Source organism: Mustela lutreola, chromosome 13 (assembly GCF_030435805.1).
Source record: "Mustela lutreola isolate mMusLut2 chromosome 13, mMusLut2.pri, whole genome shotgun sequence".
In the NCBI taxonomy this organism is placed as follows: Eukaryota; Metazoa; Chordata; class Mammalia; order Carnivora; family Mustelidae; genus Mustela; species Mustela lutreola.
The window spans coordinates 13,700,045-13,725,930 of record NC_081302.1 but is presented as its reverse complement, the minus strand read 5'-3'; the positions used below and the strand labels follow the sequence as shown (position 1 = coordinate 13,725,930).

Genomic DNA, 25,886 nt, shown 5'->3' with positions numbered 1-25,886 from the left:
ATAAATTTTGTTCTAATTACCATGTGTGGAGGGTTTTCCCACACCACGGAGTAATTCTCTGCTACCAGCAGGGTGTGCTACAATTCAGCTCCATTCTGACATCCTCTACCTGGAGAGAGTATCAGATCCCACCGGTGAAGGGCTCAGTCCTCCAAGACTGCCTCCCCCACCCTTCCAGTACTTTTTCAGACACGAGCTGCAAGCCCAGGCTGTTACCTGTGCTTCTGAGCAACTGGCTACACAAATCAGTTTCCCTCCACGTCCTCCTTGGGTTTAACTAGTTTGATAGAAAGGTTCACAGGACTCAGAGAAATATTTTACTTACTAGATCATCAGTTTATTATAAAAGGATATGACCCAGGAACAGTCAGGTGTAAGAGATGGATGTATAGGGCCAAGTATAAGGTAGGGGCACGAAGCTTCTATGGTCTCTCTAAGTAGCCACTCTCCATGTATCTCCTCATGTTCACCAACCCTGGAAGCTCTCAGAAATTGGTCTTTTTTTTTTTTTTAATGGTGGTTTCATTACACAGATTTGTTTGATTAAATCATTGTCCACTGGCAATCGAACCCTTCCCTCCTGAGTGGTCAGGTCTGAAGGTCCAGATGAAACTACACACATAGTTGGTTCCCCTGTAACCATCTCCCATCCTTGGGCTACCTGGGGGCTTTCCAACAGTCGCCTCATTAACATAACAAAAGACATCTTTAGGGGCTTATCACTTCAGGAAATTCCAAGGTTTTAGGAGCTCTGTGCCAACTCCAGATGAACACCAAATATGTATTTCTTGTTATAAATGACAATATCACAGATGGTATCTTTTCTTCTTCTGAATATGAGGAATTATCTTTGTATTTTAAAATGAACACACACACACACACACACACACACACACACACACACACCTCTTTAAGCATTGGAGATAAATCTTTGATACCCTGATTTAGGATTTACTGGAAGGTTTCATGTTTTCAGTGACTCCTGCAGATTTGAACTTGAAGGAATACGGTATAGGGTTATCAGCTTCTTATCTTCAGAGTTTCTTAGGACTCAGGGCCTGCTTCCTTTTTACTTATGTTGGATGTTTTCTAGAATATAGATTTTTTTTCGAGAGAGTATAAAAGGGTTAGATTTCCTGAGTATACCAATATTTTTATTCCATACTCAATTGATAGTTTGACTACATAGAAAATTCCAGTAATTTTCCCTCAGAAATTTGAAGTCATTGATCAATATTTCTAGCATTCAGAATTCAATAAGAAAATTATTAGCAATTTAATTTTTATTTTATCCCATTTCTTTTTAGATCTCTCCTTTCTGGAAGCTTTTGGGAGTTTCTCTTTGGAGCTCTAAGGTTTATTTACATTCCTTGAATTCCACAGGACTCTTCAATTTCAAAATTCATGTTTTTTTAGGTTTAGGAAATAGTCTACTTTTACTTTCATTATTTCTTCCTGTAATTTCTTGTTTTTTTCTTTACTCTCTGTTGGCAATTTTTTCTAGACAGATATGGAACTTATAGAAGCCATTTCTTTGTCTCTTAATTTTTCATATTTTCCATATCTGCTTCCTCCCCATCTGCCAGGTTTCCTGGATCCTATCATTTATTCCATCTAATGATTTTTTTCAGGTCAAATATATATATGAATATAAATTAATTTCTAAAAACTCATTTTTTTTCCTGCTATCCCATTCTTATTTAATGGATGCAGTAACTTTTCAGGATAGTCAGAATAATACATTTTGTTGATTATATTGCCTATTTGTCCTAGGCAGTTGTCCTGTTTATTCATTTTTTTTCCCTCAAGTGTTGGGCAAACCTTAATGGTCCATCATATTTATAGAAAAAAACTAGGCATATTAATGTGGGTAGCTAGTGTGGGTTTCCTTACCATTGTATTCTTCTATTTCTCTAATAAATATCTACCCTGCATTAGTTTTCCAGGGCTGCTGTAGCTGAAGTACCAAAAACTATGTAGCTAAAACAACAGAATTTTATTGTTTCACGGTTCTGGAGTCTAGAAGCCTGAATCAAGATGTTGGCAAGGTTGATTCCTTTTAGTCGTGTGAGGGAGAATCTGTTCCATGCTTTTCTCCTAGTTTCTGATATGTTCAGACATTCATTGGTCATCTTCTCCTTGTGTCTTCGCATTGTCTTCCCTTTTCACATTGTCTCTGTGTCCAAATGTCCTCTTTAAAAGGACACCAGCCATAGTGGATTAGCCATACTGAAGACACTAATGACCTTATCTTGACCTGACTCTTTACAAAGACATGAATGAATTCCAAATAAGGTCACATTCACAAATACTGGGGGTTAGGATTTCAGTATCTTCTGGGGCAACATAAATCAACTCATAACACCTCTCAATGGGAGATCAGCAGTGGGTTTTGATTTGATTAGTGAAGACAAGTAGTTGGGCTGGTGAATTCTAAATTGAGAAAGATGAGTCCTGAAACACCTCAGCCCCTACCCCAGCCCATCATGGCAGATCATTTAGTCATTTAATTTCTTTAGATAGAAGGTTCTAGCATGGTCAGATATGTTGCAATGGATATTCTATGAGAGGGGAAAGATGACAGACAAAGTGTTCCCCTATTTTCTCAAAAACATCAACCTTTGCTATCTTGGTCAATTTGGGCTATTGTAATAAGATACCATAGACTAGGTGGCTTAAACAAAAGGAATTTCTTTTTCACAGTTGTGGAGGCTGGGAAATTCAAGATCAGGGTGTAGATTTGGTGTCTGGTAAGGACCTTCTTCCTGATTTACAGAGAATTATCTTCTTGTTGTATCCTCAAATGGTAAAGAGAGAAAGCTCTGGTCTCTTTTTCTTCTCATAAGAGTGCTAATCCCATTATGGGGGCTCCACTCTAAAGTCTTACCTTCTAATATCATCTCAATTGGGGTTACAGTTTCAAAATGTGAATTGAGGGTGGGGGGAAGGGCACAAACACACAGTCTACAATATCTGCCTCCTCCTGCTGAGAGATGGGAAATTCCATCTTTTTATGACCTTGAGTGATTTTAAGTATACGGATCAAAATATATTTCAAAAATAAACTTGACTAGATGTGATTTGTCCAAAAGCAAAATGCCCTGGGATTAGCTAAGGGTATGTTTCTCCCTCCTTACTGCTTGACCTCCTCTTTCACAAAATCTGCCTCAGTCCAGCTGCCTTCTGGAAGGGCAGCACTCTAAGTCAAGACCAAGCTGAGGACCCTCATGTGTACACCTAAGTCCTAGACTAAACTTAAATCCCAGGTCATGGCCAGAGTGCTTTTACAAGTGATGTCCCATGAGAAGGTCAATGTTCTGCGGTTGCATGAATGAAAGTATTCTGGGATAGATGTGAGACAGCACAGAAGTAACTTGCAAAGTGATGAAGAGGAAGGATTTGAATAGAATTCTGGATTAGAACCGAAAAAATACATGACCCGTTAGGAGGCACCTTTTAAAATTCCAAAAAAGAAAAGATTTAGGCAAATTAAGAGAAACCACGGCTACTTAAACTGGGAAATAAACTTGAGAAACCACTGAAATGCAAATCAAAACAAACAAACAAACAAAACCACCTTTCAGAATGGCTAGAATAAAAAAGACATGAAGTAATAAGTATTAGTGAGGTTGTGGAGAAAAAAGAACCCTCATGCACTCTTGTTGGGAATGCAAACTGGTATAGCCACCACAGAAAACAGTATGGAGTGTCCTCAAAAAACTAAAAATAGAGCTACCCTACCATCCAGCAATTCCATTACTGGATGTTTACCCAAAGGAAACAAAAAATTAATTAGAAAAGACATACGCACCCCTATGTTTACTGCAGAATTATTTACAGTGGCCAAGATATGGACATAGCCCAAGTGTCCATTGTTAGATGAATGGCTAAAGAAGATGTGTGAGATATGGATATATATCATTGAGATTGTGAGATATGTATTTATATATATCTTTTAATGAAATATTACTCAGCCATAAAAAAGGATGAGCTCGTGCCATTTGTGACAACATGGATGAACCTAGAGGGTATTATGCTAAGTGAAATAAGTCATAGACAAATACCTTGTATTTTCACTTATATGTGAAATATTAAACAAAGAACAAGCAAACTACTAAAAAACCAGAACAGACTCATAAATACAGAGAAAAAGCTTCTAGAGATGGATGAAATAGATGAAGAAGATTGGTACAATCTTCTAGTTATAAAATAAGGTACAAGCTTCTAGTTATAAAATAAGTCAGTCACAAGGGTGAAAAAGCATATGGAATATAGTCAATAATATTGTGGTAACTTTGTGTAGTGACAGATAATAACTCCACTTATCATGTCAAGCATTTCATCATGTATATGAATGTTGATTCACTATGTTATATACCTGAAATTAACGTAATACCACTCATCTTTGAACAACACAGGTTTGAACTGCACTGGTGCACTTGCTGGTGGGTTTTTTTAAAATAAATGGATGGGTGGTCCATCCATTTTCTGTTTCTTGTGATTTTCTTAGTAGCATCTTCTTTTCTCTAGCTTACTTTATGGTAAAAATGCAGTATATCATACGTACGACACACAAAATATGCCTTCATCGCCTATTTATGGTATCAATAGGGCTTCTGGTCAACAGTAAACTCTTTGTAAAGTTTTGGGGGAGTCAAAAGTTATAAACGGATTTTCAACTGTGCCAGGGGTGGGTACCCCTAACCTCTGCGCTGCTCAAGGGTCAGCTGTATTGTATGTCAGTTAAACTTCAATTTCAAAAAACTTCAAAAAACACTCTAAAAGAGTGTTTGTTAAATATGTACAGACTTTACATCAAGGTTCAGTTCCACTTGCATTTGGGGGATATGCCAAGCAGTGTAGGATTTCATGAGAGAGAATTTGTTTTTCCATAGCACATCTCTTGGGTGCCTGAGTCAAAGGCAGAAAGAACACTGGCCTTTCCTGAACCAGGGATTTACTCTACCATAATTCTTAATTTCAGAAATAAATGCGAATGTGGAAACTCTGATCAGGAGGAGAAATTCAGCTGTCCTAGCTGGTGTCCCCCCTCGTCCCTCAACCCTCCTTGTGTTGCCAGTTCTGGAAGAAGAAGGGCCACATCCCCAAAATGCCATGGAAATACTACTGCCCTTTTGGCAGTAAAGCTGTTACCAATCCCTACCCTTCATTGGTACTATGTCACCTTTAGAGAAAAGGCGGTTATCTAAAGCTATTTTATATCAACGCTCACAGGGGCCTTCTGAGTTGGTACCAAGATGATTTTGATATTTTAATGAATCTGGGAGTACATCCGTTCTGTTCCCATATTTTGCCTCAGGTAGGGGTAAGAGGTGTTATTCTCTTCTGCCAGAGCTCTCGAGAAAGAGGACTTTCTGGTCCTTATTTGCTGAAACAACCTTTTCTGCCCAGGTGCCAAGAGATCCTACCCCTCTCTTTCGAATTAAAATACCTGCCTTCCTTGCAAGCAGAAGCAGCCTTCTGTGCTGTAGGCTACAGACGTCAACAGCATAAAGCCCTCAGCAGGAGCTGCCAGGACTAATGGCTCCAGCAACTTCCGCCTGGCCCCAGGAAAAGGGTCACTGGTTTTAACTTTTGTCTATCAGCCTCCTTGGCTGTTTTGGGGGTGCACGATGTGGTGGAAGGAGGCAGACAGCCTTTAAAATGCATTGGAGGTCAATGTATTCCATTATATACACAGTGCTTCGAATTCAGTTTTAACCTTTGATGAAATGTGCAGTGTTGGGATTTTTTATGCTAGAGCAGACACGGGAAATCACAGGTGCAACTCATTTGGTTTTGACTTAGAAGCACCGTAGGCCCCTGGAATTTTTATAGGAAACCCTCGCTTTACCTTGAGCATAAAGTGTCCGAAGTCTGTAGCTTGTCTCTGTAACACACCTTAATAGGTAATATTGATTTGTGGAAATTAATTACTAGAGAAACAGTACCCAGCACTTGCCTAGTGTTTGGAAAGATTTGAGAGCCCTCTTGTGGCTGTAATAAACCCCAGCTGGAAGCTGATGAAACGCTTCTGGCTGTTGTTTTTTTTTGTTGTTGTTGTTGGTTTTTTTGTTGTTGTTGTTTTCCTTTCTCTCTTTTTGGTTACATTCATTTGCCTGTGGTCTGGCTTTGAACTGGTTTTCATTGAGATCAACATCATCATGTTTCACGTCATATCAATGGAAGACTTGGGAATGGGAGCATTGTCAATTTTGTAAAAGACAGACTTTTTTTTTTCTCTTTTCTCATTATTAAACTCAAGTGCTTACTGCCAAGAGAAATAGTAAACGCAGAGGGGGCTTGCTGAGGGAAATCCACAAAGCAAGGGCACTACCGTTGCATCATTCTGCTTCTTAAGGGATGTGTTCTCTTATTTTTAATCCAGGTACTGACTGCACAGAGGTAAAGCTAACTAGCAGCCCCCAAGCTACATTTATTTTGAACATCTTAAAGATTATTTTCTCTGATTTACATATAGCAAAGTAGGAAAATAAGTGTCCTCATTTGAGTGTTTTTAAATCTCTAAGAAATGCATGTTGAAAGCTATTACCTCTCTGATGCTTCAATCACGCCTGAAGAAAAATATTTGCAACTTAAGGTCACCGTTGCTCCACACTTGAATTGATGAAGGGAGCACCCAAGGCAAAGTTTAGACAGAACGAATTGATTTTTTTCCTGGGAGATTTAAATTATTATGCATATATTTTTCTAAGTTCTGTCATTGCTTTATTAATTAGGCAGAATTACAACAATGCTTGAGAGCCTGTTGCAGCTGGAATGTCCCATGCAGGGTCCACGTGATAAGCTGGGCTTCTGGAAGTAGCTCAGGCTGTTATTGTGGATAAGTGGGTTTTGGAGAGAACCCGATGGGGGCTCTGTGTTACTTCCAGCATAATTTGGTTTCCCTAGATTCGTTTGTGGAGTGACATTGGCACCCAGTCACAAATGAATCACTAGCCCTGCCTATTGTTCCTAGCACAGAGGAAAATGTCATATACATGCACTGAAGAAGGAAAAAAGAAAAAGAAGTGAAAGCAGAAACCCCTGATGTTTGCACCTAGATAGGACATAAGAGAGTTAAAGATGGTGTCTGGTCTGTTTCCCTTTCAATGCTCAGGTGCAATTAGCAGAAGCGGCAGTTACATTGCCTGGTAGGGACTGAGAGAAGTAACCCTGGCCAGGAGGAGAGGTGATGCTGGCCAGGGCAGGATGCTGAGCAGCAATCATTTTGTTCTGTAGGAGAGGGGGCATATTTCTGGCTCTAACTCTCTTTCTCGGTCTTCATTAATATGAACTTTGGCAGTGTTGAGATCCTTTAAGGATATCCACGAAAGGCTTGTAAGGGCTGTATAGAGGGACCCAGGTTCCATCTTGAATAAGTTCTGGCTGGCCAAAAGTGCATGATTTGAACATCAAATAAGTATAATGACTGCAGGTTATTGAAACTCACTATGTTTAGATTCACAAGTTAATAATGATATTAAAACAAAGAAACAAACAAACAAAAAGAAATGATATCTACAAAAAGCTCCTCCTGGAGATTTTAGGAAAACAAAATTATTATTATTTTGAAAACCAGTAAATAACATGAGTCAAACATTCATCTACTTTCCCGACTCTATCAACTATACCTCAGGGGATCAAACAGTGGATAAGGGGACATTTCTCCTTATAGAAGCATCACCGCTAGCAAATGAAGCAGAAGTGATAGAGTTGGAATATCACCATCTTGCAGTCCTTTAACGATCGCCTCTTTTTTTTTTTTTAAAGATTTTATTTATTTATTTGATAGAGAGAGATCACAAGTAGGTAGAGAGGCAGGCAGAGAGAGAGAGGGAAGCAGGCTCCCTGCTGAGCAGAGAGCCCGATATGGGACTCGATCCCAGGACCCTGAGATCATGACCCAAGCCGAAGGCAGTGGCTTAACCCACTGAGCCACCCAGGCGCCCCTAACGATCGCCTCTTAATGATCGGCGGGCATCACAGAAAAAGAGACCACCAGGCATTATGTGCCTCCAGACTGAGGTCCACAACACTGTTTACTTAGAAATCCCAGTCTAGTATTTCAGAGTGATTTCTTTTTTTTTTTTTTTTTTTTTTTTTTTTTTTTTTTTTTTTTTTTTTTTTTTTGCTACTTTAACTATTACCTGAAGGTATATCCACATCCAGACATTTCTGGCTATTTCTTCTGGTCCCTCTTTTCCATGTGTTTCAAGGAGAAAATGAGCTAATGCAGAAATCAACGAAACATCCCGTAGAATCAGGTGCAAATTACCTTGTTTCTTTCTAACTTGATGACATTGGAGCAAAACACAACAGTGTGGGATCTTGAAAGAAGGCTACACCGCCAACACCTTGGGGTTAAGGCTGCAGTCTTGTGGGCGATTACATCCCAAGGACCTAGCACAGTGTTTGGCACAAAGGACGTAATCCAAAATATTTTTAAATAGAACAAATCAATGAATAGAGTGGCTAGAGAGGAAGACAGAGGTCTCACTGCCCCTGCCTCTGAGTTGTTTTACCCCGGGATCATCTTTTCATATCCTCAGGTGTCAGCCTCCTCATAGGTAAAATTCTGCTATGATTTAAAAAAAAAAAAAAAAATCTGCTATGATGTTGTCCTTTCCTGAGGATGAAATGAAATAAGGAATGAGGAAAGTATTTTCAAAACAGTAAGCATGTTCACAAATAGAAAAGTATTCTCCTTTTTTTTTTTAATTAACATAGTTCGTGTAATATTTAAAACCTCACTATTTTTGGGTCATTTCTGAGGCTCTGATGATCACGAAGGATGGACAGTTGTTGAAGGGAAGGGTGTGCATGGTGTGTGGAGTTCTTCCTGTCTGAAGCTACCACTGGGTCCTTGACACTTATTATTTTATTCTGGCAACTCTGTAAAGTAAGCATGTATACCCTGGCTATTTAGATGAGGAAACCAGGGCTCCCAGAGGTCATGTAAGCTAACCAGGTCTCACAAAGAGTGAGGTACATCCGAAATTGAAAGCCAGATCTTTCCGACCTCAAACCTATTCTCTTTGCACAGCACCTCAAGAGACGTTTCCAGAATGCTTGGAGGATGCCATGTCCAAATGAGTAGAGCTTGACTTGTATTTTCTTGAATCTGCTCTTCCTAAATAAAAGCCACCTCCTTTGGTGGCTGCAGGATTCAGCCACCTCCTTTGAACACATTCCTGAGATTTTGTAGCGTTGTGTTCAGAAAAAGACTTATTTTAAAGCCAGAGAGAGAATTATGGCATTGCATGAGTTCTGGCTTATCTGAATTCTCTTGTGCCGCAATTTCCAACCATCCATTATTGTCCAAAGCTTACTATAGTTTTTGGCTTCTAGGTTCCTCAGGAGTGTTAAAAAGGAATGCAGCCGCACTGCAATCTTTCCCACTAGTCTCTGTAGCTCAAGTGCAAATTTGTTTTGTGGTTTCATGTGCGTGCTGGGGTCAGGAGAATTATTTCTGAACTGCTAAGCTGTGACTACCTAGAAAACCCTCTGGACGCATAGATTCCAGAAGTTGAGATAAGCCCTCTGCCCTCTGGAACCCTACAGTGTGCGGCCTCACCCTCATTTCCTGCTGCCCCCCCCACCCTTCCAGGTAACCACAAACCCCTCACCCCAAGATGCTCCTTTTGCTTCTAGAGCTTTGAATTCAACAAAGCCTGGACCATTGCAGCCTTCGATCACAAACTGTATCTCTAAGACAGCCTGACTCCAAGAAGAGGCTAGAAGGCCATCCGAACTCTCTTTGGGAGATTTTCGTGAAATCAGACATCATCTAAAAGCCTAGTATTTTGTTGACTGAATACCAGTACAGCACTGAGTAAGGGAACCGGGTCATAGATGACACTCCATACACGTTAGCTGTTGTATTGCTATTAATACCGACTTTGGTGCCACATGGAACTTTGCATGTTTTAGGCTAGCTTGCCGCATCATCACTGCCTGAGGGATGACCTCCAAGTCACTCTACCTTTGAGAACTGGCAAGGGATGGAATCAAGCGGGGATCTCTCGGGTATTTCGTGGAATATCCTAAAATGATCGCCACGTCCTGACAACAGAATCTAGGAAAATCCTAACTCAGAAGCATCTTTTATGGAAGAAGCACAGCAAAATCTGGACAGAGAGGGCTTTTTTTTTTTTTTTTTTTAAGTTCCTGTGCTATTTTAGGAAAATCCGTATCAAAGCTGTCAGATAGAAACCTAAATATGGAAACACGTGCCTTGCTCTTAAATATCCTGATTCACTTCTCCTTTCCAAACTGGCTAGAGCAAAACAATGGCAACGGCAACACCTCGTTGCTTCTAGGCTGTGTAATTCTCACATTTGCTAAAAGCAATGCCTGGGAAATTAGCTAAGAAGAGAGAGCCCGGCTGAACACGCATGGGCCTGATAACGCAATCTGAGTGTTCTATCTGCTGTTCCGCTTTGCACGGCTGGGATCAGAGCCCCAAGTGAGACGGAATTGGGCCTTATCTTACTCCGGGGCGGCTCCAGGCTTCAGGTGAGTGCCCCCACATGCATAAACCACAGCTCTGCAGAGCAGAGCTCCTCGAGACGTCCCCGCACCCAAATCCCAGCAAGGCTGCGCCTCTGAACCAAGTGATCACGAAGTCCCTGAATAATGCATGAACGCCGGACCCTCCCCGGCGCCTCTGAAACTGAACAGGAAGGAACTGTACTCGGCGAGATAGCAAAAGCACGCCCCTGGAACGTGCATTCCCTGAAATTTATTCCTGCGGCAGCCACTTGGGGGAAAGTGAAAGCAAATACGACAACCACCTGAAAATCATGGCATTTGTGTCAGTCCGACGCTCCCAGGGTTCTTGTCCGTAGAAAGCAGTAACGTGACCGGATTTGAAATGTTATCTTATTGATAAATACTACCTCTTCCTCGGGAGAGGTTGGAGGGGGCTTGATCGCCCCTGCGAGAGGACCCAGAGGATCCAGAAGCTTGGGTTTGGTTGTTTGCGAACAGTGTGCAGCTTCCCGGCACTGAAGTTAGTTGACCTCCAAGAACTGCAGAAATGCTGCCTCCTGAGAGGCTGTTTCTCCAAGGACTGACCCCAGTATAGTCCTGGGAGGAACCTTCTGCCTTTCGGATCCGCGTGTCTCCTTTCATCAAGCTGCAGTACTGATGAGGGGGCTTCGTCTCTCGTTTGATAGTCCAGCCGCTGGTTAAGTGCAAAATAAACAGATCTTTTTGGAAGAATGTTTGCACACCGCTGTGTCACCAGCCCCACCTGCCCGGGTGCCCCAGCAGGAAGCAGAACCTGCTGCATGGCCCTGTCTGGGGTCTAGGTAGCTCCTGATGGCGGGCCCCACAGAATGTCCTCTCCAAGGCTCACCGTGGTCAGCTGTATTTTGGCATTAGGACTGGGAAATCGGGGCAATTCTCTTGCCTCGAAATTCTACTCCCAGCAATGTATTCCCTGCATAAATATTTATGGTTTAGGACAGTCACCGGATTATTGTTTGTAGGATCCTCCTTGAAGCAGAATCAGCCTCGTTGTCCCGAACTGGGAGATTAGTCACATAAATTATGGCCCATCTATAATTGGAATAATACACTCTTAGAGAAGAATATGAAATAAAACCGAAAAAGTGTTCACTCTATAGTTTTGACTTACAAATATACACGTTAAAAGTAAAATGTTCCTTCATGATCTCAAATCTCTAAAGGAAGAAATAGGTATTTAACTGTGGTTATCTGGGAGTGAAGTGAAGTGATTATAGATCATTTTAGTGTTTTTTCTCTCTTGTTGTTCTGCACGGTTCCTATTTTCCATGTTGAGTTTCTAACTGGAAGATGGGAGAAATCACAGATTAAAAAAAAAAAAAAAACAAGAGACGGAGGCTGTCCTCTCTGAGAGCTTCTACCTCTAAGTCTGAGTCCAGTCAAAAATGAGATTTTCTAAGAGTGACAAATAAATAAGATCAGACATTAACCCCCCCCCCCCCAAAAAAAGCCAGACCAGCTACATCTAAAAGGATTCTCCCTCTAAAGTTATCACGTACGCAGACAAAAAAAAAGGGATAAGAAGCCTCTCTCCTCCTAAGGGAAGCACCCTAAGCACCCTGAGATGTAGGCATTCTCCCCCGCTCTAACTTAGTGATTGAAAAGAGTCAAGATTTCAGGGTAGTATGTAAAATAAAAGTGTCTTAGCCAGGAGGGTCTGGCTGCTTTTTAAGTCGCGGTGAGGGGGGAATGGCGGCTGTGTGACGGGGGATGTGTGGCTTCTGTGTGAAGTAAGATAACCACCCTCGCATTCGTGTCTCCATTTTCTCATCATAATACTGGACATCCTTGGAACCAATCACTCTGACACACACCATTGTCAGCCGCCCAAAGTTCTTTATTACCATACTTAACAATCATAGTTCCCAATTTCCCATTTGCTTAGAACATCATTCTTAAAATCGTTAATTTGTTTTCAAGGCTTGAATTAAAGGCCTTTTCATCACTGTGTCAAAGGGCAGTCTGATTGCCAAGCTCTAACTGCCACAGTTCCCCCATCAGATACAGGATAGCGGCGATAATACTCTTCGGAGATAATGAAGAATGGGGAGCTCATAATGAGTGTGCGGCTCTAAAGGGAGTCAAGAAATTAATTCCATTTTGAGCATTTGGAAAATGACTCCAGCGCACAGTACAGCGGGGCAAAGGGAGAGCTCAGTTTCACTATTTGAAAATGCGCACATCAGCTTGTGTGTAAGATGTACACTGTTAAATGTCTGAACTGGAGATCTCCTTCAGATGACCCCCAAATCTACCTGACAAAGGCTCACAATGTTCTTTGTGAGATACTGAGCTCTGGTAAAACTTGATTATCTAGAGGAAAACTCTGTGAAAACTCTGCAGGGCAAGAGGAAGATGGAGAAATTGATTATTTCCCATACATTTCACAAGGTCTAGGCTAAGAGAAACCATTAGCCTGGGCAACTTTTGTTGGTTAAGGCAGCAAGTTTGGTTTCCTGGGGACATAACTATCAGAATCCCTGAAATAGTAGCTGATAAAATATTTATTCATGCCACGAGCACTGAACAACGAAACATCCATGTTGTAGAAGGTCATGTATCATGTGCTCTGGGGGATAATGATTAGGGCATGAAGCCTGCTCAAGGGATAGGGCAGTCGCTGGTCGCTGCAATGGAGATAAAACACAAGGGGCACAAGTTTCAGCGGGGGAGAAATCCCTTCCTCAGAGGACACCACAAAAGGTTAGCTGCAGGACTTTCTACTTGAGCCGGTTTTTCGGAACGCGCAGAACTGTGGAACTCGATATTAATTTTGCTGCTTGATTTTATGAGAGTAAGGCTAGCGGTGGAAGGAACACATTGAATAAATCTTCCCTGTCAATGTGGCATTTTATAGGCTCCTCCAGATGTGTTTTCATTGGCTAGGCAAGTGATAACCTCATAAAAGTAAATATTTTTTGAATCGCCACAGGCAGGGTGATTCCGGAGACAAATACTCCTCATTCCACCGTTTGATGAGCATACTAGCTCTGCCTTCTTTCTTTGAGGAATCAAGAGGGAAGGATTAGGTAGAAGGAAAGAAGAACATATAGAGGAGGAAAAGGTAGTTTGGAGCAAGCTGGCGATGCGGAAATGGGAGGGAACAATGACACATGGTTGCGTGATAGGAATCTGTCCCTGATTTCTTCCTTCCCAACCCTGACGGTTCTGGGCTCTTCTCCAGTAGCCCTTCACCACAGCTACCAAGTGTCTGTCCCGGCTCTGCCTACCCTGTCCATCCTGAACCCTGTTGCCTAATGAATCTTCTGAAATCAACAATTCTCCCATTTTAGTGACTGACAGCTGGATTCAGAACCCATGATTACTTGGGCTCAGCAAGCTCTTCTCGCTTTTGCCCTCCTACCGACCATTTATTAAGCAAACATTTTGTGAAATGCACAACGTGAGCTTCCTGGTGTAAGGAGACCACTCTGCTCTCCGTACGTTCTAACTCTTCTCTCCAACATTCCTTGTCCACTCTTTATCTCCATAGCCCCCTACGCAGTATCTTTTTCTAATCTATCATCCTCACACCCATAAGACTTCAGGGTATTTTATTCTTTTTTCTTAACGTTCTCCACATTTGCTAGAGTAGATCCTCACACCTAACAGACCCTCGAAAAGCGTGTGTTAATTAAATGGCTTGCTAATTAAAGAAATGAGCAATTACACAATAAACTGCTTGGTGAAATACAGGTTTTTAAAGCAGTGGGGAAGAAACTAGTAAGCTTAACATTTTTTAAAAAGCCACCTCATTGCTCCTAATTATCCATTGTTTGAAACACTCTTCTTTTTATCCAAAGTCTGTGTTGACTGTCTCCCTCTGGGTGGGGACCATCCCAGTCAAATGATGGATACATTCAAAGATTCTGTCTCTTTCTACTCTTTTCACACATTTTAGACAGTCAAAAATAAGATCAGATCCGTTTTAGGAAAGGACAGAAAGGTGTATTTATCAAAGGCAAAATTAGCCTTAGTCATTAAAATACATTCATCCTCTATGATGATCATCTCTTTGAAGGAGCATCAGGTGTGGAACTTCTGCCATGAACTGCACTTTGGGCAAAGTGTTCTGGGATATGAGTCCAGTTATCAAAGAGGAGGTTCAAGGGTAGAGGTGACGGAGCCGCTCAGATGCAAGTTAAAAGAGGCAACAAGTGATGCACTAAAACCCTGGAGACTGGACAAGTCAGGCAAGATGGATAGGAGGCTTGAGTTGAGCCAGAAAAGGACCAGGAAGTTTTCTGCAGTATGCAAATGAGCAAAAAACAAGGCAAAGATGGAGGGAAGGTTGTCACGCTTCCCGGCTGCATTTAGAATTGCGCGATATGATTACCTCACAGCAGAGCAAGACGCTGAAGCAACCGTGAAAAAGTGTGTGTTCTGCGCCTCTGGACTGGAGGACGCCGCGACGGCCCCTATGATCATTATCCCTTAAAACGATCATTGAACTAACCAAGGTGCCCTGTTCCCTAATCTTCCCAAGTACACAGGTATTTGCCATCATTACCTCGGGGCCCCGAGAAGGACAATCATAAAGCGCTGCAATTGCTTTACAGATGCCCTTAAATGAATTCACCCAAACTCTCAGCGAAATAGGTGGCAAACAGCCCACCTGCTGGATAGGGCGCTGTCACCGACAAATGAAGCTATCTGTCTTGGAGACTGCTCTGGTCCCAGGAGATTGGTAGAACATTCCCTTAACGTGGTAGTTAACATTTCTTTCACTGCACCCAGATCCCTGGGTGCTGGCGATACCCTCAAGGACAATGTGTTAGTAAACTTTGAGTCCCTGATGCCTTGCCCAGGAGCAGGGGATTGGCAAGCAGGAGGCTCAATTAACATTTGCAGAATTAACAAATTCCTTTGCTGGGAAGCTGCTTGTCCTTCTCTGTTCTTTGTTTTATCTTTCACTGTGCTGTTGAGCAAGTAATGTCTTAAAAAACATTTGCAAATTCAAGTAGTACACAACCCTCTAAGGCTTCTCCCTAGAAACGGAATTGGGCGTTTGGGGAGCAGAAGAAAATGAGTTTGCATTGTTTTGGAGGTTCATCAAACTGGAATAAAGCTGGTAGACAATGACCGTTGGGTGTGTGGCCTGGATGTAGCCTTCATTTCAATACTGATCTTTGGAGTTTTTTGTCTGAAGCAAATGAAAAAAGAGGAAAAAAATAGAAATGAGAAAAAATGATTCCATTGATCAGTTTTAGGTGTTTTTGCTTTATCTTCAACCCTGTCGGTTTATTTTTCCTATTTGTCTAACTTTCAATTTTGACTCCTTCACAGAATTTAAACAAATAAACAAAACATACATGAGAATATATCTGACCAAAGCAATACCAAAATGTTAAATGAGCCTCCGGAACCACGAGATGGGACAAGTTTGTACTTTATCAATATAAATGTCCCACCAGTACCTTTTTATGTCTTGATGTCAGAGTTTTATTTACAAATTGATCTCTTATCTATTTGGCTGGTAGACCTTGCAGACATTTGGGACTTATTTTACTCATGTACACATCATCCTATGATTTGACTAGTCATTGTTAAATGTAACATTACGTTGAATGAAGTTAAATTTGAAACCAATACCATTTTATGCCAAGTCAGTTTCAGTCAGCCTTGAGACCATGTAAATTTCCAATGGCATGAAGACCTCAGGAAGTTTATGGCCTATTTTTCCGAGTGAGACGAAAGCCACTAAGATTCCACAAACAGGTTCCAGATAAACCTTTTTGTCATAAACCACTGTAGCTCTTGCCTCTAAAATCCTCCAGCTCTTATGACTGTCTTGAAAATCTGGATCATTCCTAAATCTGAGACACACGAATGAGGTTGAGAATTATCTGTTGACCATCGTCATCTTTCTTCCTTAAAACCTTTTTTTTTTTTGGTATTATCTGTTTTTCCCAGTTATAGGAAGATTATAAATTTTCCATTTGCAACTCCATGCAAAGATATCTCTGATTTAAATTCTTCTGTCTTAATCTGTTTGGCATCCTTAACCCACCTGAGCTACCTCACTATGATCATTATTGCATTTCTATATTTATTAGGCACTTGCTTTGTGTAATTAGGCACTGCTTGTAACATTGAAACATGAACAAGTCCTGACGTAGGACCAAAGCAGGATTAATAATGATCTGTCATATAATATTCAACCACAATAATAGCCACTCCAAACAAAACTTTCCCGTCGACATTTCCTCGTGGAGCCCAGAAGCCGTATCAGTCCTTTTCTGCCTTCCCTACTGACCTTTCGGGAAATTTCCTCCCACTGATGAAATTGTCATTCTGTCACCGCAAAAGACAACAGAGTAATGTAAAATGATGATTGGCAAAAGCAAGGGCTCAGGCTGGCCTGTCTGTGGCAGTTTCAGCACGTTCTTCTTTCTAATTTAAGGAGAAGCTGGCGTTTCTTAAGATACTGTAGTTCCCTTAGCACATTTCAAAACTGTCTGGCTAGGCATTCAAAAGAACTGAAAATAGTAAAGTTAGAGTTTTAAATATTATAGTTCATTGATTCCTTTTTTAAAGGCAGCATAAAAAAGCACTACACCCTTAAAGCCCTTATGTTTGTCATTGCTTTTAACTGGGTATTGATTTTTTTTTTCTTAAGCCAGTTTAGCATGGCCAAGGGAAGCCCAGGGTTCCTTTCAGAGTTCTTCAGGATCATCTGTGTGCTCAGGGGACCTCTGAGGGTCACCCCTAGTGCCAGGGGTGGGGGGTGGGCACCCCATTCTGTAGACAGGCTTTCAGATTATGAGAAGACTTTCCTTCATTTTAAATCAGTAGTTACTTTCCTCTAATGCTATGGGTTCGTCTTTACTTGTCAGCTTTTCCAACTCTCCTCTTGTTTCTTCACACTCGTAGCCAGAAACACCCTGATCTTTACTGGATCATCCTGAAGCTAACCATTTAAAAATATATATATTTCTTCTCAAGGTTCCATTTGATGCCATTAGATAAGACCTACGATTATAATAACCACAGTACCTGACAATAGGCATTCAATACACATTAATTATATTTTGGGTTTTAAAATATCATTCTGGTGCACAGGAAAGCACAGAGGCAAATCAGTGGACCTAGACTCCATTTGCAGTTCAAGTATTAATTTGTTCTAGAATCTTGGGCTATATTTTCACCTTTCTCAGTCTCAATGTTCTCAGATTTAAAAAAAAAAAAAGAAGAAGAAGTAATGATAAAGCCCATCTTATGAAATTGTGCTGAGGATTATCTATGTTAGTATCATGAAGTATCTATCACAGTTCCCAGTACATAGTAGGTCCTCAATAAATACTGATGTCCACACAAGGCAAATCTTCCCCTAACCCTACCTACCTTATAATCCGGAATAGCAGTGTCAACAGAAAAGACTAAGGACCTTTGGCTTCCAGCTTTACCTTGTTTAGTCCCACACCCTTGGGTAAACCACTCCATCTCCTTGCATATTTATTTCCCTATCACATAGTCCCACATCTGCCACACATAAAATATCGGTTGGGGAATAACTTTCAAAAACCTTGGTGTGTTTTCTTATTATAAGGTATTATTTGGGGGCACCTGGGTGGCTCAGTGGTTTAAGCCTCTGCCTTCGGCTCAGGTCATGAGCTCAGGGTCCTGGGATCCAGCCCGGCATCGGGCTCTCTGCTCAGTGGGGAGCCTGCTTCCTCCTCTCTCTTTGCCTGCCTCTCTGACTACTTGTGATCTCTGTCAAATAAATAAATAAAATCTTTAAAAAAAAATAATAAGGTATTATTTCCAGCAGCAATTTATCAGTGAATAAATGAAAGTGCTGAATGAATGAGTCACCTATTGTCCCCATCACGTCCCTCCCCACACCAGAGCAGGGAGGAGAAACCCCACAAATGGTGTTGAAAACCCGGTCCACTCATGTTTATGAAAATACGCACATACGGGGGGCACCTGGGAGGCTCAATGGGTTAAAGCCTCTGCTTTCGGCTCGGGTCATGATCCCAGGGTCCTGGGATCGAGCCCCGCATCGGGCTCTCTGCTCGGCAGGGAGCCTGCTTCCTCCTCTTTCTCTGCCTGCCTCTCTGCCTACTTGTGATCTCTGTCTGTCAAATAAATAAATAAATAAATAAATAAAATCTTTTAAAAAAAAATACGCACATACGGGAACATTAGTCTGATAGGTGCAAATCCAGGCAACCACTCTCACATGAACATGTGGCAGAAGAGCCCCTTGACTCAGTGCTGATATAAACACAATGGAGGTTCAGAATCCCAGAGCTGTCGTTGTCTAAGACTCATGCTCTTCCTTCTCATTTCTTCCAGGAATTTCTATTACATCACCATGTTACGGGACCCAGTGTCACGCTACCTGAGTGAGTGGAAACACGTCCAGAGAGGGGCCACGTGGAAAACCTCCCTCCACATGTGTGATGGGAGAAGCCCCACCCCCGATGAGCTGCCCACCTGCTACCCCGGGGACGACTGGTCTGGGGTCAGCTTGCGGGAGTTCATGGACTGCTCCTACAACCTGGCCAACAACCGCCAGGTGCGCATGCTGGCCGACCTCAGCCTGGTGGGCTGCTACAACTTGACTTTCATGAATGAGAGCGAGAGAAACACCATCCTGTTGCAGAGCGCAAAGAACAACCTGAAGAACATGGCCTTCTTTGGGCTCACGGAATTCCAGAGGAAGACACAGTTTCTCTTTGAGAGGACATTCAACCTCAAGTTTATCTCCCCCTTCACGCAGTTCAACATCACGCGGGCTTCCAATGTGGACATCAATGAGGGTGCCCGCCAGCGCATCGAGGAGCTCAACTTCCTGGACATGCAGCTTTATGAGTACGCGAAAGATCTCTTCCAGCAGCGTTACCATCACACCAAGCAGCTAGAGCACCAGAGGGACCGGCAGAGGAGGCGGGAGGAGCGCAGGCTGCATCGGGAGCATAGGGGTCACCGGTGGCCCAAAGAGGACGGGAACACAGAGGGGGCAGTCACTGAGGACTACAACAGCCAGGTGGTGAGATGGTGACCCCCTGCCCTCTCCTTCCTCGTGAGGGGGAGGATGAGCAGGCATACTGAACTTCTGTGGCGTTGGTGACCTTGGAGGATGGTAGGCATCTGAGGACATCTGGCTATATGTGGCTTGATTTGGACACCTGCTTCCTCTTTGTCTTCATCCTTATCCAGCTGGAGATGATCTGTTGTCTTCTTCCTCCCCCCGCCCTCCAATATTTTTCAATCCCTGATATCAAGTAGGGTAGGAATGCATCCAATAGAGACGTCCTTAGGAGGTCAAGGAGAGAAGCACCAGAAAGGAAACTCTCAAAGAGCTCCTTTGCAGCATCATGAGAACCCCACAGAGACACACATGAAAAGCCAAATTATAGGCTTGGATGTTCTGCTGAAACTGGTCTGTTTCACACTGTCTCTGTAATGGAAATATTGGCCTGTCCAGAGAGAGGAAGAAAGAAAGAAGTCCCTTTCAGCCCTTAGATGAGGTTTTATGCCAACCCTCCCTTGGCTGTTGGCTCTCATCTTGAACCCTGTTTGAATGTGGCTTAATCATAAGTAGCAGTGTTTGGTGGTTGTCATTGTTTTTAAACAAGGTTACCCTACTACTGATCATCACTAAAGACTCACACTCCACAAAGTCCTTGCATCTTAGCTGGGAGCCATGCTTCCTCCCCCATCTTTTAGGGCAAAGCTAGTGGAATCAGGACGGGTGTGCGTGGCCCCTGAGAAACGAACAGTGGTTGGGGTAGTTAGGAGAAAATGTGCTTAGCAATTAAGACCTAAGGAGATCACACTTTACTGATCTTCTTTTCATTCAAAAGAATTAACTAATAAATTAAGGGGGGGAAGCGGGAGGATGACTGTATGATGTCTCACACTTCCATATGGGCTACAAAACTTTTAGGTTTTTTTCAGGGATGTTTCTGTTTTACCTCTTCAGAGCAGTCATCCTCTTTGACATGGTACTGCCAAGTTTGATGTTCTGTTAAAAGAATCTTGCCCGAAGATTAGGAATTGAGCTGGCCCATATGCAAATGGTATGCAAGGTCACTAAATACATGATAACTGATTCAGGCCAGGAGATGCAGAACCCAATGGGCCAGTTGTCCCAGGAGCGTAGACAGACGCTACCTCCCAGGATCCTTCATACCTCCAGCCTGATCACTTTTTTTTCCCCACCTGATCTTTGCCTGTGGTTCGGCTGTGGCTCTATTTGGCAGCTCGGACTGGAATGGATAAAGCAGGACAGGAAATTGGGCTCATTACCCACTGCTTCTTCTTTTCCATTTTTCCCAGTCACCACTACAAGAACACAAAGTCTGTCAAGTACTCAGGGGAGAAGTATGGAAAAGGGAAAAGAAAGGCCTCGCCTGGCATTCCGTAGTAGGATCAGAGTGGGTAGAAAGTTTCATAACATTGATCTGATCAGTCCTTTCAAGGAGCTGAAGGCAAAATGAGTGAAACCCTTAAATCAGATTGAAAAGCCTATTTCATTGATATCTAGCATGTTTGATGTGTAAGCCAGCTTTGCATAAGCCACATTGCAGCCTCTGGAATACTCTCACTGGGGTGGAGAGTCGATCAACCCACAGGCATTCATGGAATGCCTGCTTGTAGAGAGAGGAACCCGGGGTCTCCATCAGAGAGAGATTTGGAGAAGTGGCTTTGATTCTTCTTTCATGACCCTTGGCTTCATCTGTCATGTGAGGGTAGGCATTATTGGGGACCTCCCTTGTATCACTTATTGAGGGAGCCCTATTCATACCTTGAATCCATTCACAACAAGGTAGATATTATTAGGCCTAATTACCTAGATAAGAAAAGTAAACCCCACAGAGACGAGGCAGCTTCCTGGTGGATGGTAGGCTAAGTCTGGCCAACTGCAGAGCGCAAGTTCTTTTGATTCCATCATGTTTTCCATGGGGGACAAAAGCTTCCTGCCAATAGTGCAAGAAGCCAGCCATTAGAGCCCAGAAGGATTTGTCGCTAACCCATGTGCAGAGCACAACTGTGACGGTCCCGCACTCGCAGTGGACCCAGAGCCATGCTGCCTTGGGTGAGTCCCGCCCTCTCCACCTCCCTGACCCACCAACACGCTGAGAGATTGATGATTTTATAGGCACTTGTACTTTTTGACACCTCTATGTTAAAGGGACCGAGTCAATATTGCTTGTTAGTTGGTAGAAATTAGACTCACGGAAGATTCGCATCTCCCTTACCGCCGATTTGTTCCTGAGGTTGAGAGGGAAGAGGTTTACAGCTACAGTTAATGAGCAGCCCTCTCGCTCTCTCTTTGCGTTCCGATGTTAAGATCTCATGTTCTGCCTAGAATGGCAGAGCTGCAAATTATCCTTCAGCCTGCCGCTGTGACACACACACACACACACACACACACGTGCGTGCACACATAATAACAATCCAGTGTTTTGTCATGTGGAAAATCAAAACAAGTTAGAAAGCATGTGGATTGTTTCTTTTAAAGTCACTTTAAATTTTTTGGCAGGAAATTCATGTATCGCTGAGACTTGGAGGCGGCCTCTGCTAACTTCACACTGTTCCTTAGGCATGTCGGGATTTATATCAAAAGGCTTTCCTCGGCCTGCACTGAAGGCACGATGTATGGTGCTTCACTTGAGACCAGATATCAGGATGTTCACAGGAGAAACCATCTCTTTGTGTTGGCCCAAGGCCAGTGCTGAGCAAATTAAAAAGACCGACAGGGGCTTCCTCCCTCATAACATTTCATTCTAAAGCAGCACGCTTGTTATATCCCTGGGGTCCTATGTTGATAGAAATGAAGAGGTAGGGATACAGTTTGTTCTTCCAAAATTGACTGCGCACCTATGTGCTGAGTGACACTCAGAGAAGGGTTGCCAAGAGAAGACAGCTGGGCCTTGGGATCCACAGGGAGTCAGCAGTTTTGCAATCCAAAACCCAATCAATTCCAGATACATTGGTATTAAGAGCCCAAGAGGAGGGAGAAAATTTTCCCCAGGGACTTCCACATCCTACTGACTCCTACAACTCCCAGATAGACATTCCTTCCCTTTTCTTGACAAGGGAAGCCCCCGATTGGGATGGGGTGACCTTGTGTACATATTTCTGGGTGTGTTTAAGTTATCGTCATGGACTGAGGTACATACTCTCTCTTCTGTCTCCTTCTAACTTTTTGGAAGCCTACTCTTGGAAATCAGAGAAAGTCTACCCTGAGAATTCTTTGGATACTCCTTCTAATAACTAATAACATTAGCAATCAGTATTGGGCAACAGCTATCGATATCATGTGTGCTATGCATTTCTTATCATCTCAAGGAGGGAATTGTTTCATAGTTTAATCAAGGGTTTGAAATATGAGGACTTGTTCAAAAGTCTGAGTAGAGATAGTATTTACATGGGGAAGAAAGTCTACCAGAGGGAGACCTGGCAAAGAGGCAAGCATAGATCATTTAAGAAAAAAACAAAACAAAACAAAACAAAACAAAAAATTAAATCCATAGGATAGGATTCCCATTTGGCTGCTTTAAGAGAGAAACTCAAAATAATAGTGATTTCAATGAGATCAAAGCTGTTGTCCTCTTATTTGAAAGGCAAACTGGTTAGATAGCTCTGATGAGTGACATTAATGAACCCCAGTGCCCCTCCTGTTGCTTATTCATACTAACATATGCATGCCATCCTCATGGTCCACAGTGACTGCTGAGGCTCCTGCCATCTCATTTGTATTCCAGACAGCAGAGTGGACATGGAACAAAGTTGCAGATATCACATCCACTCACATCTCATGGGCTAGAACCTAGTCATTAGCTACAAGTAAATGCAAAGGAGGCCAGGACATGTCTTTATTATTGGTTGCCATGTGCCTTGATAAACAGGGAGGGAGGGTTCTATTATTAAAGAAACAATGTGAAAATTAATACTGGTAAAACTATCAACCTCTGACACAAAAGGGAATTGAAAACTATGTCAAGTGCTTTTCACATTTACCTATTTCATCATACGTTTTGCAAAGATTAAAATTCATAACTTTGTATAGCACTTGATGCTTTCAAAACACTTGTACATTTAGTATCCTATCGGATCTTCAACACTCTCTCATATGGTAGATATGTAGGGCGTCTATTCATGATCCCATCTGGTAGTTTCCAGTGGAGATTCAGAGAGTTTAAAAGATTTCTCAATTCGAGTTTATCAATAAGAGCGTGGCTCAGAGCCCCAGTCTTGACTTTATAGCCTCCCCGATGACTTTATGCTGCTCAGCATCCATATCAGGACTGGGAATTGCAAGAATATGAAATCTCGGCCTTTATTGGCTTATGTTTTTCCTTACCTTCTTGTAGAACTGCAGTGACTTAGAAGATGCCAAGGAGATTGGTAGAGTTGGCTCACTGCCGCCAGGGAGGGATCATCTCATTAGGAGTGAAATGTCCAAGAGACGGGCAGTGTTTCAGGGGAGACCGAAAAGCACAGACCTTCAAACAACACATGCTGACTGTTCACCCCAGCCAATCCCAAAACCGAGTCAAGATGAAGGCTGAGGAAATGTGCTCGCAACTCCTTAGGGAAACTCAGTGTCAGAAATATCTCGAATCAGGAACAGCCTGAATAGTGAGAGGTAAAGGATGATCAGTAGAACCCTGCTCAAAAAAAAAAACCTCTCTTCTTCCCTACTTCTTCCCCAGGTCTCTGGAATTTTATCAGCAACTTACTGCTTTGGTTCTTAAAGGTTTTATTTGGTGTTAAATGAGTCCCTTTGCAGCCTGCCCTGTTGCTGGAGAGAGGAAATGCAGCCGTTGCTGTCATAGGCTAACATCTTCACACAGAGTTTATCGGATTCCTCTCTCACCATGGCCTCTAGCTGAGCAGAAAGTCCTGTATAATGGGATCACGCAGGGGTGGGAGTTAGGCAGAGTAGAGGTAATTGGAGAGGAAAGCAGGGCTCTTGAAAGGGAAGCAGGTCTTTCAAAGGTAGAAAGATGAAGAATTTAACAGGTGCCCGGAAATCTTGAGAAATAGAGAAACGACACACGGTTTCTGTCCTCAAGAGCAAGAGCAGGCTGGGGACATGTGGACCGTCATTCTTTGGCCATTTCAAAGAGCTGCCAAGGGCATGAGGCTCAGGAAACAGGACCCCAGCCCTGGCAGAGTTTTAGGGACTGAAGTAAAGGCTGAATGAGTTGGCGGGGTCGGATCCGAGGGAAAGCTGGCGTGGACTGGGACAAAGGGTACCCTTGTCTGATCACAGCTCTGTCTCCAAGGCTTTTCTTTCGCATAATTTGTGTGCCCCCTCTGGTCATCAGAACCGCAGCTGAACGTCTCCCAGCTGGGTCCCAGGGCTGGCTGAGTCCAAGGGCACCCGCCAGCCGCCGCACCTCTGGGGAGCACACCGTTTCCTTCTCCAAGTCACCTCCCTCAGCCCCCTCCTCCGTTCTCGATGAGACATTATCCTGCTCTGCTCTCACCACATCCACCCGGACACATCCGAACTAATTCCCTAAGACTTTGAATGAGCCCTTCTGGGCCAGTGGGTGCGTTCTGAGACCCAAGTGTTCTGTAGCCTCATGGCTGGACCGCGCGTGGGCCCACCCGCACCGCACATGGACAGTACCAACCTTCCCTGCAGAAGTGCTGAGATTCGCAGACGACTGGCCTTGCCATGAACACCAGCAACGTCTGCGAGACAGAAGCCCCGGGACTTCCAGGCAAGGCCTCGAGGTATCCTACCAGGACTCCTGATCTGAGCACGCCAAAGCACAGATGTTTCTTAAGCCTGTGTTCGACGTCGTCTATGGAACAGACTGCAACTGTCACCCTTTGACGCACGGAGTAGAGACTCTGCGCGTTCCATGTTCTGTTGCTCTGTGGGAACTCATCAAAGGGCCGGATGTCAGTGCTGAAAGCCCTCAGTTCTTGCCGGGGGAAACCGTGTTCCAAGGAAGCAGAGTTTGTGTGATTTAGTGACCGCCATTATTTGCCTTCTACCAACCTCTTACGTTTTTAATTTCTTATCTTTGTAATCATGTGGCGGTCTTTCCTTTCCTTTCCTTTGTGTGCATGTGTGTGTGTGAGTGTGTGTGTGTGTGTGTGTGTGTGTGTGTGTGTGTGTTTGGCCCCTGGAAGTACTTTCTGGGCTGGACTTGCATTATTTTTCATTTAATGTATCAAAGATGAAACCCGTTGGAAAGAAAAATCTAGACTTTTACTGGTGCCCCATTTTAGATGTAAACATAGTTATTCACTAGATAGTAAATTATTTCACCTAAGAGATATTTCCTTTTGTTTCTGTGCAATAATATGTATGAACCCGGGTACTAGGAGATGTATTGTGACATTATCAACCCTTATTGCTATTTAAAAAACGA

At 42.9% G+C, this 25,886-nt stretch overlaps 1 protein-coding gene across 1 annotated transcript in view; it reads left to right on the top strand.

Annotated features, from left to right (window-relative positions):
• HS6ST3 (heparan sulfate 6-O-sulfotransferase 3) overlaps nucleotides 1-21,482 on the top strand; it is a 643,187-nt gene extending 621,705 nt beyond the window's left edge. The window contains exon 2 of the mRNA XM_059144318.1: nucleotides 18,835-21,482. Within this exon, the coding sequence (XP_059000301.1) occupies nucleotides 18,835-19,543 (709 nt within the window). The 3' untranslated portion in view covers nucleotides 19,544-21,482. The remainder of the gene's footprint in view (nucleotides 1-18,834) is intronic.
• The last annotated feature ends 4,404 nt before the right edge of the window (nucleotides 21,483-25,886 follow it).